Source organism: Marmota marmota, unplaced genomic scaffold (genome assembly GCF_001458135.2).
Source record: "Marmota marmota marmota unplaced genomic scaffold, marMar, whole genome shotgun sequence".
Lineage (NCBI taxonomy): Eukaryota > Metazoa > Chordata > Mammalia > Rodentia > Sciuridae > Marmota > Marmota marmota.
In genome coordinates this window covers 9,266,029-9,282,929 of record NW_026000019.1, presented here as the reverse complement: position 1 = coordinate 9,282,929, position 16,901 = coordinate 9,266,029, and the positions used below count along the sequence as shown (strand labels likewise).

At 36.3% G+C, this 16,901-nt stretch overlaps 1 protein-coding gene across 3 annotated transcripts in view; it reads left to right on the top strand.

The window, feature by feature from the left end:
- The window catches only part of Swt1 (SWT1 RNA endoribonuclease homolog), a 79,741-nt gene extending 67,448 nt beyond the window's left edge, over window positions 1-12,293 (top strand). For 2 of the 3 annotated variants that reach the window (XM_048809835.1, XM_015491698.2), the window contains 3 exons: window positions 1,151-1,217; window positions 3,620-3,684; window positions 11,722-12,293. In XM_048809835.1, coding sequence (XP_048665792.1) covers window positions 1,151-1,217; window positions 3,620-3,684; window positions 11,722-11,851 — 262 coding nt within the window. In that variant the 3' untranslated portion in view covers window positions 11,852-12,293. Of the gene's footprint in view, window positions 1-1,150; window positions 1,221-3,619; window positions 3,685-11,721 lie in introns of those variants that run through there. The other variant, XR_007349958.1, reaches the window with a different exon arrangement.
- The last annotated feature ends 4,608 nt before the right edge of the window (window positions 12,294-16,901 follow it).

Sequence of the window (16,901 nt, the reverse complement as noted above, 5' to 3'; positions counted from 1 at the left end):
GCACAGTTGATCTCATAGATATTGGAAATAGAATGATGGTTACTAGAAGGTAGAGAGTAGAGTGGAGAGGAAGAATGTTCCAGGAAGATGGATCAACAGGCACTGAGTTGTAGTTAGGAGTAACAAGTTCTGGTGTGCCTAACAGTAGGGTGACTGCGATAATGATGATATACTATGCTTATTTTTAAAAGCAAATTATTTATGGACTACCCCCCTCCCATGTATTATCCTTGATCTTTCTTTTTTGGGGGGGTGGTATTGGTTGGTTTCTTGTTTAGAAGATCATTTGTATTTTAAAATTATTAGTTGTGAGAAAAACTTTTTCCATGAAACTGGTATTCTCATTCAGATTTTTTTGTGTATTCCTAAGGATACTCTGCATATGCCTCTTCCAAGGAAGCAAAGCATCTTAAAAATTTTAACTATGTCCTAAAAAAATTATTTATAAAAGTTTTTCATAGAAATAAAAAAACTAAATAGTCTAAAGATATAATTAAGATTATTGAGAACAGTTGGCTCTCGAGTCTGACAGTATCAAGCATTGGCAAGGACATTTTGTTCTCAGCTTAAAAGATATGGAGTGATTATGCACTTCACATTTCCATTTCCTTTCTGAGAAATTGTATAATTGTAATCCAAAATGTGAACTATAATTTTGCATATGTGAATATGTATGGTTGTGAATCAATTGCTTAGAAGTGTTATTTTTTTTAATGTTTTTTGGTACCAGGGATTGAACTCTCAGGCACTCAACCACTGAGCCACAGCCCCAGCTCCTTTGTGTATTTTATTTAGAGACAGGATCTGAGTTGCTCAGTGCCTCACTTTTGCTGAGGGTGGCTTTGAACTCATGATCTTCCTGCCTCAACCTCCCAGCTGCTGGGATTACAGGCATGCATCACTGTGCCCAGCAGAAGTATTACTTTAAACAAGGCAAAATATATTAGTAAATTAATCTTTGTTGGATTAAATTTGTGTTTTTATACATGTTTAATTGATTATAAAACAAAAAATTGTGATTCTCTGAATAAACATTAAATAATAAGTTATCTTTCCTTGTATAGGTGTGTTTTGGGGAAATAGTTCAAGGTATTGCTTTATTCTTAAATCATTCATTTCCCCTCCTGTTCTTTTATTTTGATTTTTTTAGAATTTTGGCCCCCAACAGTAATTATCAAGATGTCGAAACTCTCTATAACTTCCTAATCAAGTATGAGGTATGAGAAATATTTTTAAATGTTTATCACATTTCTATTATTAGCAAGTATTAATATAATTAAATATAGATGTTCTAAAACACAATGTTTGCTATTTAATTAGACATTCATTTTAAATTATTGAATGTTGTAGAAGTTTGCCAGCAACATATTTTATTTTCCCCTTTTAAAAAAGTGTACGTATTTAAATTGTATAAAATGATGTTTTTATATACATGTATAAAATGATGTTTTTATATACACTATATACATAGTGAAATAGATACTATAATCAAGTAAATTAACATCCACCATCTTACATAGTACTCTTTTTTTGGTGTGGCAAGAGCAACAAAAATCTATTCTTTCAGAAAAAAAATCCTAAACATAGCACTGTTATTAACTGTAGTCTTCAGGTTGTACATTGGCTGTCTTAGAATGTTCACTCTCCATATCTTCTACTCTGTCTCCTTTGACCTACATCTTCACATTCCTCCCCACTCCCTGCCTGTAACATACTCAATTTTTAATTTTGTTCTCTAAGTAAAAATACAATAGTGTCCTAAAATAACACAGTTGCTTCAGCACAGAATTGTTTCTCATCAGGGATGTGTTGGCATTTTGGACAGGTCATTTCTTCATTGTGTAGAACCTTGCAGGATGTTTAACATCCCTACTCCTCAGGCACTAAATGCCTGTAGCTCTCCTGGTCATTGTGACAATCAAAAATATTACCACCCCACCCGACTCACATACCCAAAATGACCCTCAGAGAGGAAGAACCCACCTCTGTTTGAGAACTGCTGATTACAGGAAAGAAAAGTTCTCTAATTTCGTTTCCTCTATTGCAACAGCACAGACCCCAAGTTAGAGCTGTAAAGAGGGTGCAGTGTGTTTTGTAAACTAACCTGCATGCTTTCCTCATCATTGCCGATCCAAGAAAGGATTCTGTTGATTTTCAGTTTTTGTTTGCCTAAAGCTCTTTGCCCCTCTTCTCTATATATTCCTTTTCTCAGTTTTGCTCGTGTGTGTGTGTGTGTGTGTAATTCTTAAAATACCCTAAGTGAAGGAGTTTTTGTGACACATGTAGGTTTCACATTTCTTAAGTAAGGAGTCCAACTCCTTTAAAATATATTCATTCACTTTCATTACTGGTTAGCTCTTCATTTAACTTTTTGTAAATAACGAAAACAACAACAACAACTGGGCATGGATTTGGTCCCCAGTACAGCATAGATAGGATAGACAGACAGACAGACAGATCAGGATGGGAATGTAGCTCAATGGTAGATCACCCCTGAAGGGGGTGGTTCAATCCTCAGTACTGAAAAAAGAAAAAAAAAAAAAAAAGACAGTACTTCAACATACAGGTAAATGAAACATTTTCTTCACAAATATGGTGAATTTCTTATGAAAACATTGAAGGAGATCTTGGAATTTTGCAAATAAGCAATAATACCTTGAACTCTAGACTTTTTAATGATATGAATCTTTAAAGTGGTATTAATTAATCCAGAATAGAAACATTTTATCCACCAAAACTTCATACCAGTTAGTAGCTTCAAATATTTTAAAAAGTGAATCAAATAGAAGATAGTATTATTGCGTTTCCCTCCACTCGTTCCTAGTTTCTGAAAATTTAGGTACTACTATGCTATTTGTTATCCAATTAAAAAAAAATTTCCCTTTCTACAAATTTCCAGGTTCTTCCTTGTACATAAATAGAATATAGCCTACATTAGTAGTAAGCTTCGGGAAACAAGATTCCTTCACTTTTATGATTTTGTGAATCATGTCTCTGAATTATACTATTTATTAATTTAAACATACTAGTTTAAATATGTAGACTTAAATAGTCTGAAAAATACAGGTTTTTTAGATAACATCTACCAAACTTTTTCCTAAATCAAATATAACTTTCCACACAGTTTATAATTTAATTGTTTTTTCTGTCCATTTGAACTACAAATGATTAGGTGCTCTGTTGAAATTCTCACTACATTCACACCTGTATACTGGTTTTATAAGTTTTAATAATAGGACCAATATTTTCACACATAGTTCATTATTGACATTATAGTCAATGAGCTTATTATTACTGGCCAGTCCTTTTTAAAGCAATAACTAGAAACTTGAGATTCTGCACCTGCAAAACGTGGGCCATTCTAATTGCACTGTCATCACTAATTGCACTGTCATTTGATTTGGTGTTTCTTCTTCTTCTCTCCTTCCCCCTTCCCCTTCCCCTTCCTCTTCTTCTTCTTCTTTCTTCTTTCTTCTTCTTCTTCTTCTTCTTTTTTTTTTTAATGTGGTGCTGGGATCTAACCCAGTGGCTCAAATGTGCTAGGCATGTGCTCTACCACTGAGCCACAACCCCAGCCCCTTAGTATATCTTCTTAATGACTATATATTTTTTTTTTCAGGTAAATAAAAGTGTCGCATTTACTGCCCAGGAACTTTATGATTGTGTTTCACAGACTGAGTATCGGTAAGCCCTATCTGCTTGTAGATATATCATCATAACAAGCTTTTACCATATTTGGTGCTACTTGGTGGAGGTGGCCAATTGTTCTAAGTTTTTGCACCACACTATGAATTTTTAAACATTAATTCAAAGTATTTTATACATACAAAAAGGCCTTGTGTGTGTGTGTGCGTGTGTGTGTATCAGCTATAAAATTTAAAGTAGTTCTCACACTTTTTGTCCTCAAGTCTCCTTTATATTGTTAAAAATTATTGAAAGGCTCAAAAGAATTTTTATGTGGGCCATATGTATCTATATTTACTGTATTAGACCTTAGAACTGAGAATTTTAAAATGTTTACTAATTTGTTTAAAAATAACTGATTACTACATATTAAGTAATGTCTCCACAAACAAAAATATTACTGACAAAGGAGGCATTGTTGTGCAGTTTACAAATCTCTTAATGTCTGGCTTAATAGAAGACAGCTGGAATCTCATAACTGCTTTTGCATTCTGTTGGTTGTGATAATCATGTCATGTATTGCTGGAAAACTATTCTACATTTTGGAGGAAATAGGCCTAAAAGGCAGATAACATCTTAGTCTTTTTATGAAGGTAGCTGTTTATTTTTTGACATTGTAGACCCTCTGAAAGAGTCTTAGATTCGCTGAGGTCCCCAGATATATTTTAAAGAGCAGTTAGTATAAAGAAAACCCTTTGCTTAATTTATTTTTATGTGGCGCAGGGGATTGAACCCAGTGCCTCACATGTGCTAGGCGAGCGCTGTGCCACTGAGCCCCAGCCCCAGCACCCAGATTCATATTTTGAAAACTAATTCCCAATGTAATAGCTGTATTAGAAGATGGGGCCTTTGGGAATGGGATTAGACCCTCATGAAAATTCCTCAAAGAAGTAGCCAGCCCTTCTACCATGAGAGAACATGTAGAAAAGGCTATCTAGGAGAAAGAGAGTCTCACTAGACACTGAATCTACTAATATCTTGATCTTGAATGTCCCAGCTCCAGAACTGTTAGAAATAAATTTGTGTTTATCAACTAATCAGTCTAAAGTATTTTGTTACAAGTGCCTGAATGAACTGGACAGCTGTTTAATTCTAGTCCAGGTAAAGAAATTCATAAAGGGCAAAAATCCTTCAGTGTTGTCCTTCTATCCCCTGTATACCATATTCTATTTTAACTTAACATTGAGATCCATATGGATGCATGGAGCAGTAGTTGGTTTATAGTCAGTTCTGTTTTGACAGGTCATATGCCTTCCTAAATATTAACCACTGCCTTGTGCAAAATCATGCAATAAAAACCACAGGGCCTATGCAGAAAATGGAGTTAGAGACCCACACCTAAAGTCTTCAGAGACATGTTAAAAAAAAATAGTATAGAAATCAATAAAAATGGTATGATAGTTTTATATATGTTAAATGGCTAAGGAATACATGAATGCTATAACAAATCTGGTGTTTTACCTTGAAAAAAGACCTGAAGTTTGCTTGTAGAAGTGGTCATGAAGAACGGCTACAGTTTGAGGCTTGTCTGAAATTGGATTGAAGTTTTAATACCAGAGTGGTGGATATAACTCATAACACACGTGGAGAACTTAGGTAGTTGTTGTGAGTTTGATGTGTATGAATGTGGTTTTTTGTTTGTTTTTTAATAATAATGTTTTTTTGAATCTTTATTTATTTTTGTATGTAGTGCTGAGGATTGAACCCAGTGCCTCACATATGCTAGGCAAGCGCTCTACAACTGAGCCACAATCCCAGCCCTACATAATTAAAAATTATGTTTTTAATTCCTAAGTAGCTTGTTTAGCTGGGTGCAAGTTCCTCTGTTCATTTATGCTACTCACTACCAAACTTGTGTATAAGCAAATTGGAAATTTGTGCTTTGTTTAAATTGTACTTAATGTATGTCATTTCTGTGCAATATGTCATTATATCACTAAAGCAGAGTTCATTCACCATGTACCAGTGTGGCTAAAAGTTTTATGAGCAAGCCTAGAGACAAAATGAATTATCAGAATGCTTCTACTGTTAAAACTTTAGATCAATAAATTTGTTTGATGATATCAAGACACTAGGATTAATAATCATGCATAGATGTTTCAAAGCAGCTATGAATGTTAAATCACTTGTTTTAAGTAAGTTCCAAGAAAATCTGAAGCCACTGGGCATCTATAGGTCTGTTAGAGTTGGGAAAATGATTTCTTACTCTTAACTTCAGAATATTAGTGAATCAATTGGAATCTTATTTGTACATCTTTCTGGATAATCTATCTTTAAATTAAAGGCTTATGTGAAATTTATGTCCAAAATATAATGTCTTCTGATCTTAGCCACATTTTTGAAGATACAAAAAGCTCATTTTATATAACATGGAAACCAGAGTCTTTTAAGGATGGTTCCAATCAGAAGTCAAAATTATTTTGACTTCAGCTTGCTTTTGGAATAGTTGTATTTGAGTATTAATAAGCTCCCTCTTATACTCAAGAGAATGATTTTGAAGATAAATACATTTAGTATCTTGAATGCATTTGGTTAATAGCATTTGGATTTGTTACTCTCGTTTCTTTTGAAATTATTTGTATAATTTCAATTATTTGTATAACTGTATAGTATATTCTGCTGTGTGCCATAGCTCATAATTTTCAAATAAGCTGCCAAAAGAGACAGAGTCTTTTGGTTTCACTGGTTTGTGAGACACAGGACCAAGTGCAGTAGATGAAAGGTTGCACCATAACTGAGAGGTGAAAACAGATGATGATTTAACATGCATGTAGATGGTATTTTGTGGGCATGTTAAGGGAAACAGTTACTTAAATTGTCTGAAATGGCTGGTATGTATGTATGTATGTATGTATTTATTTAAAGTGTTCTAAAAGAGGAGATTGTTGATGTGTCACAGCAGATTATTGCAATAGGGAGGTATGAAGTAATAAGAAATTTGTGTCTCTGCCTGTGGTTGCTGAGATGGAGCTCTTTTGCTAGGAGATGCTTATTTTCTAGTACTTCGTCTCTGATCTCAGTTCCTGACATAGAACTCCGACCATCCGTAGAACTCCTGGGTGTTAGGAGCATCTTTTGTTCTAATGAAGTAACTATTGGCTTTTGGAGAGGGTTGGAGTCTGAGTTAATAACTGATTATGCCCACAATAGGAGGCCGCCCTTAAAATTCCTGAACCCTGAGGTTCAGGGAAATCTTGGTTGCTGGACATATGGAGGTGCCTAGAAGTGGTATGCCTGTGTGTATGCATGCATCTCTTCATTTGGCTGTTCACTTGTATCCTTGATAACCACTTATAATAAATATGTAATCTTAAGTGTTTCATTGAGCTGTTTTTTGAGCAGATCTTTGAACTATCCTAGCAAATTAAACCTGAGGAGAAAAGGGGGTCGTGGGAACCTTGATTTATAAATAACAAACTATTACTTGTGTTTGGCATGTAACAGGCAGTAATTTTGAGGGACTGAACTTTCAACTAGTGGGCATGGATTCCAGGTAGATAGGATCAGAATCGGATTGAATGAGACACCCCCTTGGTATCCACTGGAGAGCTGCTTGAAACCCCCATCCTCTCACATCTGGTGTTAAGAGAAGTGTGTGTGTGAGTATAGGTACAGAAGGAAAAAACTATTTTCCTGTCTTAAACAGGAGTTCTTTAAGTAATTCAAGAATATAAAAACTACTCTAAGGGTTCTAAAAAAACAGTGTATTAAGGTTTCAGATTAGTTTAAATCCAAGGTTAAATTCCATAGTGCAGGTAGAAACCTGGTGCTGTATCTATAATTCAGTTGGTATTTTCTGTTATCTCTAGTTTTTGGATGCTTTCAAGTAGGTTTTATCCCTGCTAGTGGAGTGTATGAGCACTGCTGCCCTGCACAGGTGACCAGTTTGTTCAGAAAATCCAGGGCAGTAAATTAACAGGGTTATCATATAGAATTCCAGCCAATCCCTGGTGTGACATCTTCTACTTAGATGAGAAATAAGCTAGGAACAGTATTAATTTACATTTTTTTTCTCCTTAAGTTTTGACAGTTTTCTGGAATGTTTGTGAGCAAGTCTCTTACGATAGTTTTTAAAAATTTGAAATATAAACTAGTTTGTGACATCAGCCTCAAAGTACCTGATTGCATGAGACAGATAGCAAACCAAAATTTCCTGCTGTCAAACTTGCCACTCATTCTCAGCAGATACCAGTTGGATATAATTCAGTAATTTAATCCTTTTTGGGTTCTCTTAATTTGCTAGAGTGGTTCACAGAGCTCAGGAAACACTTTATTTACATGCACCTATTTATTATGAAGGATATTCTTAAAAAAACACAGGTAAATAGCCAGATGAAGAGATCAATCATGTGAAATCTGGAAGGGCTCCTGGGATTGGGGTACACCCACCCTCTTAGCCTATGCATGTGTTCTATCACCCCTGATGCTCTCTGACCCAGACCTTTTGGGATTTTATGGAGGTTTAATTTAAGAAGGCATGGCTGGTTAAATCATTAGCCAGTGGTGATCAATTCCATCTTCAGTCCCTCTGCCCTCTAGGTTGTGGGTAAGACTGTCAGTTCCAACTCTTTAATCACATGGGTTGCTTCCTGCGACAACCAACTGAGGCTGAGCTTTATCCTGAGGTTGTCTGGGAACCCCCAACCCTCAGTCATCTCATTAGTACACAAAGGACACATCACTGGAGAATCCAAGGATTTTAGAAGCTGTGTGGCAGGAATGAAACACTAAGCATACATTCCTTGCTATAAATCGCAATATCATACTGGCAAATTCAAGTAATATATTGCCTAAAGCAGCATATGCATCAGAAACTTATTTGTTTTCTCTTGGCAAGTGCTTTCAGGAATTACTGCATTCAGATTCCAGCAATCAGCACCATGATAATATCTTCAGGATTACCCTAGAGTTAGAGCTCCCTAAGTGGGACCTGGACCTGACCAGAGTGTGCATCACTTAGAAGCTTGTGAGAAATGCAAATTCACACCAGTCATTGTGAATCAGAAACTAGGAGTAGAGCCCTACAAACGGTTCTAACAACCCCTCCAGGGCAGACTGAAGTTTCAGAACCTTCGTGTTAAGTTAAGAACTTGGTTTGTCCTAGATTTAGACAGAAAAACAGCCTTAGAGAACAATAATCTAAAATATACACTTTCTGATATAATTAGAAAAGAATGGCATAATGTTGATGGTCTTTGATTTTAATGGGGTTACATCCTGATAAACTTGTCATAAATTGAAAATATCCTAAGTTGAAAATGCATCAAATGCACATTAAAATATCCTAAGTCAGAATGTACTTAATACATCTAACTTGTTGAATAGCAACATGGTACCCTGTAGAGAATTGATCCTTTACCCTTGCAGCTCCATAGCTAACTGAGAGGTAGCTTACTCCCATTTCCCAGCATCTCCAGAGATCTCAGCTTATCACCAGTCTAGGAAAATATCAAAATCCCAAGTACATTTTCTACTGAAGCATATTGCTTTTGCATCATTATAAAGTTGAGAAATCGTCAGGAATTGTCTGTATGTGGTATGAGGTAAAAGGTCCACCTTCACTGCTGCATTCATCCATATTTGCATATGTGAATATCCGGTTGTGCCAGCACCATTTGTTGAGATGTCATAGGAAAGCAGGGAGCTGAAACTCCAAACCTTGGTTCTTGTGTTCCGATGAAAGAAAATTTAAAGTCAGACATGGAATTATTTTTTAATTAATTGGCCAGATTACTATAGTTATTTTGACCAGTCTAATATTTAGTCAAAGCATGTTTGATACTCATATAAGAAAATTTAGAGAAAACAATGGCTGTTGTTTTGAGTAAAACTGCAGAATTAGAAGCAACCTTCAATTTTGAGCACAGTTCCAGAAAGGATCAGGAGTTGGAAGAGTTTAGCTTGGAAAAATAAATAGGTATATGATAAGGGATGCAAAGTATTTCTGCTATCAGAGGAAAAAGGTAGAAAAAGTTGTTTTTGTTTTGTTTTTTAATCTAGGCAGACTTGGATAATGGTTTTTACAGGCCCTAGATAAAGAACTTAGTTGCAATTGGGAGACATCTAAATTTAACTGAAGGTGCTGCAGAATGGCAAGCAAAGGGATACGGTGCCCCCACCTCTAATGTTCTGTCATCTAACGTGTAAGCTGTGGGCATAAAAAGGAACTGAAGAATTCCTGTCATAACAATCTAATAGTGTGTATATGAAACACACTACGAAAAACAACCAGTACTTTCCTGGATAAGGAGAGAAGGAGGAGGGCGAGAAAGAGGAAGATTCAGAAGTTTAGTTACTGAAGGATATTTCTTTTCACATGTGAAATAAGTAACCAAAGTCAGTAGGGCCTGCCCTTTTTGTTTCAAATTTAAGTTTATAAGAAAACATTTTCATCTCTGCTATCTTGAACTTTTTTTTTTTTAGAGAGAGAGAATTTTTTTTTTTTTTAATATTTTTTTTTTTTAGTTTTCGGCGGATACAACATCTTTGTATGTGGTGCTGAGGATCGAACTCGGGCCGCACGCATGCCAGGCGATCACGCTACTGCTTGAGCCACATCCCCAGCCCTATCTTGAACTTCTTAAAAGGGTGTTCACAAAGTAATTTTCTTAATAGTTATTAAGAATTAGCAGCAACATGACACTCATTTTGAGTTTAAAACATAGGAAGTAGGACTAGGGTAACTCAAAGCTAGAAGTCAGATCTTAATGACTCAGAAACCACACATCCTCAGGAAGTGAGGTTGTTCAGAATATGGTGTTTATTCTTTGTTGTCTCTACACAATGTATATTCTGAATGGGATTAGGCATGGGATTATGTTAGGTATTACTTCCTGCTTCCCCATCTTGGCTTAGGTAGTTACTAAATACTCAATCATTAATTGCTAGGCAACTTATGCCACAGTCCCTTTTTAAAGAGTAGCAACTCTATCAATTTATTGCTTCTCAATTTTCTGTTCCTTCAGGAGGTACATCCTCCAGTCCATGGTTCTTTAGCAAGACAAGATGAAGCCACCTGTTCCACAGTGTTGTTTACCCCTTGGTAGCATCTTAACATAAGCCTATCTCCTGCTAGGAAAGGTCCTTCAGAGAGCACAGCTAGATTGTTCAGCCTAGCCCATCATCCAAAGGATTGTTTCCAAGTACCCAACTTTGTTGACAGAGATTCACCCTTATTCCTGAATTCTGGAAATTGTGCCAAGGTCGTCTTGTGTTGGCTGAGACTCGGTGCACCTAAGTGTTTATTCTCCCATGTTCTGTGGTCTACTAAGAAACTATAGTTGGTATTATCTCTCAAATATCAAAGAATATATTTCAAATCCCAGTATTATCACATTGTATTAAGAATTTTTAATATATCCAGAGAAAATGGAATCAGAATGAATAGTTACCATGCACTCCCATCTTCATAACAGCATTAATTATAATAGCTAAATGTGGAATCAACCTTAAGTGTTCTTAAGCTGATAAATGGACAAAGAAAATGTGGTATATATACACCTCTGAATACTATTTTGCCTTTAAAAAGAAGGAAATCCTGTCACTTGAGACAACATGGATGAACCCAGCAGAGATTAGGTTATGTGAAAGAGGCAAAGCACAGAGAGACAAATACCACATGATCTCACTCTCATGTGGGGTCTAAAAAAGTTGAACTCATAGAAGTAGACAGAATGATGGTAACTCTTCTGGGGGCAGTGAGTGGTGGAGGGTTGGGGAGATATTGGTCAAAAACCACAGAATTTCAGCTAGGGGTAGTAAGTTCAAGGGATCTCTTGTACCAGATGGTAACTTAAATTAATAACAATGTATTTTGCAAATTGCTAAGAATAGGTTTTTAAGTGTTTTTGCCATAAAAAATGAGTACATGTAAGGAAAACATTTGTTAATTACCTTGACTGAGCCATTCCACAATGTATACATATTTCAGAAAATCATGTAGTACACAATTAATGTATAGGATTCTTATTTTTCATAAGAAAGAATATTTATCTGACTAGCTTTCATGTGGTGACTTAACATTTCTTTTTCCCCTAGGGAAAAGTTAACGATTGGGTGTCGCCAGCTGTTTGAGATGGAGTGTACCATGCAGCAGTGCAATGCATCTGTCTATATGGAGGCCAAAAACAGGGGATGGTGTGAGGACATGCTCAATTACAGGACTTAAGTGCTGATTTGTAACTGAAGAGGGATTGCTTTTGTCATCATGAATAACAGAGTAACTTTCAACCTGGTCTCTTTTTTGAGCCAAATTCTATTGAGAATTTTGAAGTTTTATAGGTACAAAAAAGTGATACTACTGACAATCTCATTGAAGCTCTGAAAAGCTTAATGCATCAGATGTGGGATAAATTGTTGATTCTTCTAGAGTTGACAATATGTCCATACCTCTATCTGATACTGAGCCAGTATCTCTAAGGAAAAGAGAGCCATCTTTTCAGTCTTACTATGGCAGAAGCCATTGTGGCATCTGAGGAAGGCCCAGGACACATCATTAGCGTCTCTCCCAACCCTGAGTATGGGCACATGATCAGACACTGCTAGATGCTAAGAAAAAATTAGGACATGACCATGCTTACCACATTCCACAAATAAAATCTCGTCCTGGGTTGGTTTTGTTGTTTGTTTTTCATGGTACTGGGATCAAAACCAGGGGTGTACTACCACTAAGTTACATCCCCACCCCTTTTTATTTTTTGAGACAAGGTCTAAGTTATTAAGGCTGGCCTTGAATTTGTGATCCTCCTGCCTCAGTCTCCCAGGTTGCTGTGATTACAGATGTGTGTCACCATGCCCATCTGTCCTGGGCTGCTCTTATGATCAAACTTTGAGTCAAGTAAACCTGGTGGAAATAACACCACTCCCACCTTCCTCTGGGTAATGAAAGAATTTTGACTTTAGTTCCTATCTTTCAATTCAGCTCTTCTTTCCTTCTCTTGGCTTATAGCTTTTCAGTTCATTTCCAGTGGGGAAGAGCAAGGCAACCCCTATCGAATTGTTGCTTAGGTATGGAAAGCAACATGGATTTTTCAAATTAAGTGGCAGTGACTGATGTTTGCCCCTGTCTGAAAGCAAGTGTTTAATTGACTTGTTTCTTAGTTATGTAGCAAGTTGGAAATCCTTGTTTACTGGTGTGTATTGTCCTTTTGTTAGTATATTAGACTAAATCAAATTTGGAATTCTATTATAAATGTTCATTTATTTTTAAAAACGAGCAATAAATTATTTTTAGAAAGCTTTGCTTTTCATTTTGCTTCCAAATAGTGTTTCTTAAATGAGTAAAATATGTAATTATAAAAGTGACCCTCAAAAGAGCCAACTCAAGATGCTTACTGGGAGTTGGTGCTGGACCCACTAAGCTGTCTGCAGTTAGGAAACTGCACCAAGTACACAGATGGGGCTGAGAGTGTCTGGGACACAGCAGGCTTCAGGAGAGTATCTCTGCTCTTCCCTTTTTCTCCTTGAGGATCCAAAAAAAGCACCCCCCCCAAAAAACAAAAACAAAAACAAAAAACCTCCAACCCTTCCAGATCTTCATCCCTCACCTATTTTGTTTGTTATTGGGTTTTTGTTTTGCTCTGTGGATAATGAGTTTTACTTGGCATATTAATTTATGTCACTTCATTTCAACTTAACAATTTTTTATTTTATTGAGATACATTCTTTCTACTTTTATATTTGTTTTAAAAGCATTGTTTTAAATTTTCTCTAGTTGCAATGTTTGGTTTTTCTTTCTCCCCCCTTCCTTCTTTACCAATCGTAAGCTTTATTGTTAGTTTTACCCTTGTTCAACACAGGAGATTGCAAGTTCCCTTTTCCCCTGCTCTGTACTTTCTCTGGCTCCCCACTGTTTTAGAGTTAACTCACTTGGCTTATGAATCTCAAGCCCCATGCTGTATAACTTTAGGCTCTGAACTCTCCATTCTTTAATATGTATAGCTGGTATATTTGGGGCAGAAGCCATAAGAAGCATGCTGTGAACCCAAAAAGACTGATGAGAAAATTCATACCAGAGGAGGGACTTTCTATACAAATACCCTTGGCCTTGACCTACTGAGGAGCTTTGAGGGTGGGTATTCCAGCAATGTTCCATGCTTAGGTACAAGATCCCCTTTTATCTGCCTTTTCAACTTATTTAGAAAAAGTAAAATTTTACCAAAAAACTTGTTTCCCTCCTGGGAGGATCGCATGCTCTGGTTTGGAGAATTCCCCAGCTCTCTCTATATTCAGGGCAAAGGAAAAGTGTTTTAAAAATTGAGATTTGTTGTATTCCACTGGGTCCTCTTGTTAGGACATGCAATTGTGGCAAAAGCCATAAGAAGCATGCTAAAACATTTGGGTTCACAGCATGCTTCTTAGGCAATTGTGGCTGTACACATTAGAATTTCAGAGACAGATTTCATTTTCACAATGTGGGTGTTTGTGCCCCATGTAAAATCAAGTGATGTAAGACAGAGCCAAAGTTCTTCCCTTGTTACTTTGAATGCAATCTTCAGGAAGAACAGAGGCCTTTTCAGGGCCAATCTACATTTATTTGGATAGTGTATTGGTCAATTTTCAGAGTTTAGGTTATAATGTTCATATTACTGATATCTGGCAACTCCCTAGATCAGCCCCCTACCGTGATGGATTGGGAGGAATTTATATCTTAAGGGAAATATAACTCATTACTGAAAAATCACACCTCTCATTCTCAGAAATTGATGCTACTTATAGCAACTCTAATGTAAAGACTGGACAGGCCAGCCACCTTCATATTTTGGTGGCTGCTGCTGGACTATTTTGCTAATAAAATCCACCCTAGTGAATGTACCAAAGTTCCACAAGGGAGGGAAGTACACTACTTTTAGTCTCTGAATTAAGAGAATTAAGTTGTGGTCAAAAAATATTTTTAACCAATTGACTTTCAGACTCAACTACTAAAAAGGACATGCTCTACCATTCCTACCAAAGTTTGACTGGAAAACTGCTTGTGATGTTTGGTGAAAAGCCACTTTTAACACCTTCATTTTAGAATGCTTGACTTTATGTTCTTTGAAGTTTCTTGACTGCTGGTGGAAACAAGAACTGGCCAAAGTGTGTGTGTGTGTGTGTGTGTGTGTGCACGCGTGTGTGCTTTCTTCTCATTACAGGAATCCTTTATAATTCTGATCTAGTTTCATTTGTAAACTGGATTGATATGCCTCAAGTTTAATTCTGAATGCTGAAAGCATGGGGGACAGATTTTTGGGAACTACATTAATAAACCTGGAGAGTTATTTGTTTGTTGTTAGTTGTTCCTAAACTGCAAACCAACTTTAATATTCTGCCTTTTGAGTCTCATTTACAACTTTACTGTAGACTAATGATCACAGGCTAACCCACATTAGCTCAGTAGACTTCTGCAAGGTAAGAACCCTTACCTGGTGTGATTTCTAGTGAGGTAAAAGACAGACATGACCTAGCCCTTCATTATAGGTTTGGCACCACTTTCTTTGTAGATTTCTGAGTTTTACCCAACACATTGTGAAAGTTCTATCACTTCTAATGCACGTCCCCCACCTCAGGAGGCCTGTTTTCTTTTCCAGAATGCTAAATAACAGTATGGCTTTATTTCCCATGATGCTGGAGATCCATCCATAGGTCTATCCTAATATCCCAGTACAATGAGTATACCAGTTTACTTGTTTGTTTACCATTTGGAAAGCTTTGATTTCAGTTTTTAGTATTATGAATAAAGGTGCTATATTTACATTCAGGTTTGCTGAACATGTTCCATTTCATTTGATAAATACCTGTGAATTAGACAAATTTGGTCAGAAACTGCCGAACATTTTACTGAGTGGCTATATAATTTTGCTATTTTTTCCAGCAATTTATGAGCTACAGTTGCTCTGCATCCTCACCAGAATTTATTACCTAGTCTTAGTAGATATATATCATTTTGGTTTTTATTACATTTTCACAATAACTTATATTCCTATTGGCCATTCACTTATTTTTGTCTTGTTTAAATTTTTTACCCATTTAAAATTAGATTTGACTGAGGATATGAATGGGAGAGTATCTGCATAGCATGTGTGAGTCAAACAACTGAACCATACAAATCCTTTGTATTTTCTTGAGCCTGTACCTCCAAGGGTTAGTACCACTTTTGGTTAAGAGAAACAAACATTTGTTTTAATACATAAGAAGTGGGAGATATCTCAGTAGATGGTTGGCCTGTTAATTACTGATTGGATGGCTAGATGCATGTGATAGATGCCTTCATCTTTATCTTATTCTTTCTTTCTCTCATAAGTCAGGTATTTTGTGTTATGCCCCCTTTCCAGACTAAAATTATACTATAGCACTTCCCTAGATTCCTGTTTCCTTGTACATACTGAGCTCTTGTTTCTTCAACCCCGTCCTGCCCCAAGAAGGTATGGAGCTGTCAACAGTGAAGTCCAAAACTGTGTGTGTATGTAGTTCAGTAGTAGAGAGCTTGCCTAGCATATGCAAGGACTAGACTCAACCCCAGCACTAGTAGGTTGAAGAACCCATGACAATACTTATTTATAGTTTTAAGACTCTTGAGAACAATTATTCCTTTATAACCAAAGGTAGTGATGAATATAATGTTTATAGGACTGAATTTGTGGGTTGGCCTTCCCTTGAAGATTCATAGATTGTTGTTTTCTTGTCTTTCCTTCTCTTCACTCATGTTTAATTGCCTTAGGCATTATGTAGCACTTGGATTCTTCAGATTTGGGGGAACAAATTAAGTGACTGAAGCCAGCTCTGAAGATGCAGAAATGCTCTATTGGGACTGACTCTTTCCCTGACCACTTAAGAATTTGATTCTAGCAGTATATCATATCCCTAAATCAAGGATTTTTCCCTTAAATTATTTTTATGTAGGGAATTCTAAAACATTTTAAATAAATTCATGCCTAAGGATAGCCAATTACTTGGTAAATTAAAGGCAAGTATTTTACCTGGAGGTGGCACATACCTGTAACACAAGCAACTTGGGAGGCTAAGGCCAAGAAGAGCAACTTACTGAGACTCAGTCTCAAATTAAAAGGGGCTACTCGGTGATAAAGTGCCCTTGGATTATATCCCCAGCACCCTAAATAAACCAACAAAAAAATGCAAATGTTTTATAAAATGCTACTGTTTTAGAAAATCTAGTATGTTTTTTACATACTATTACAAGAAATCAAAGTTGTGGTGTTATGAATTATATTTTTAAACCA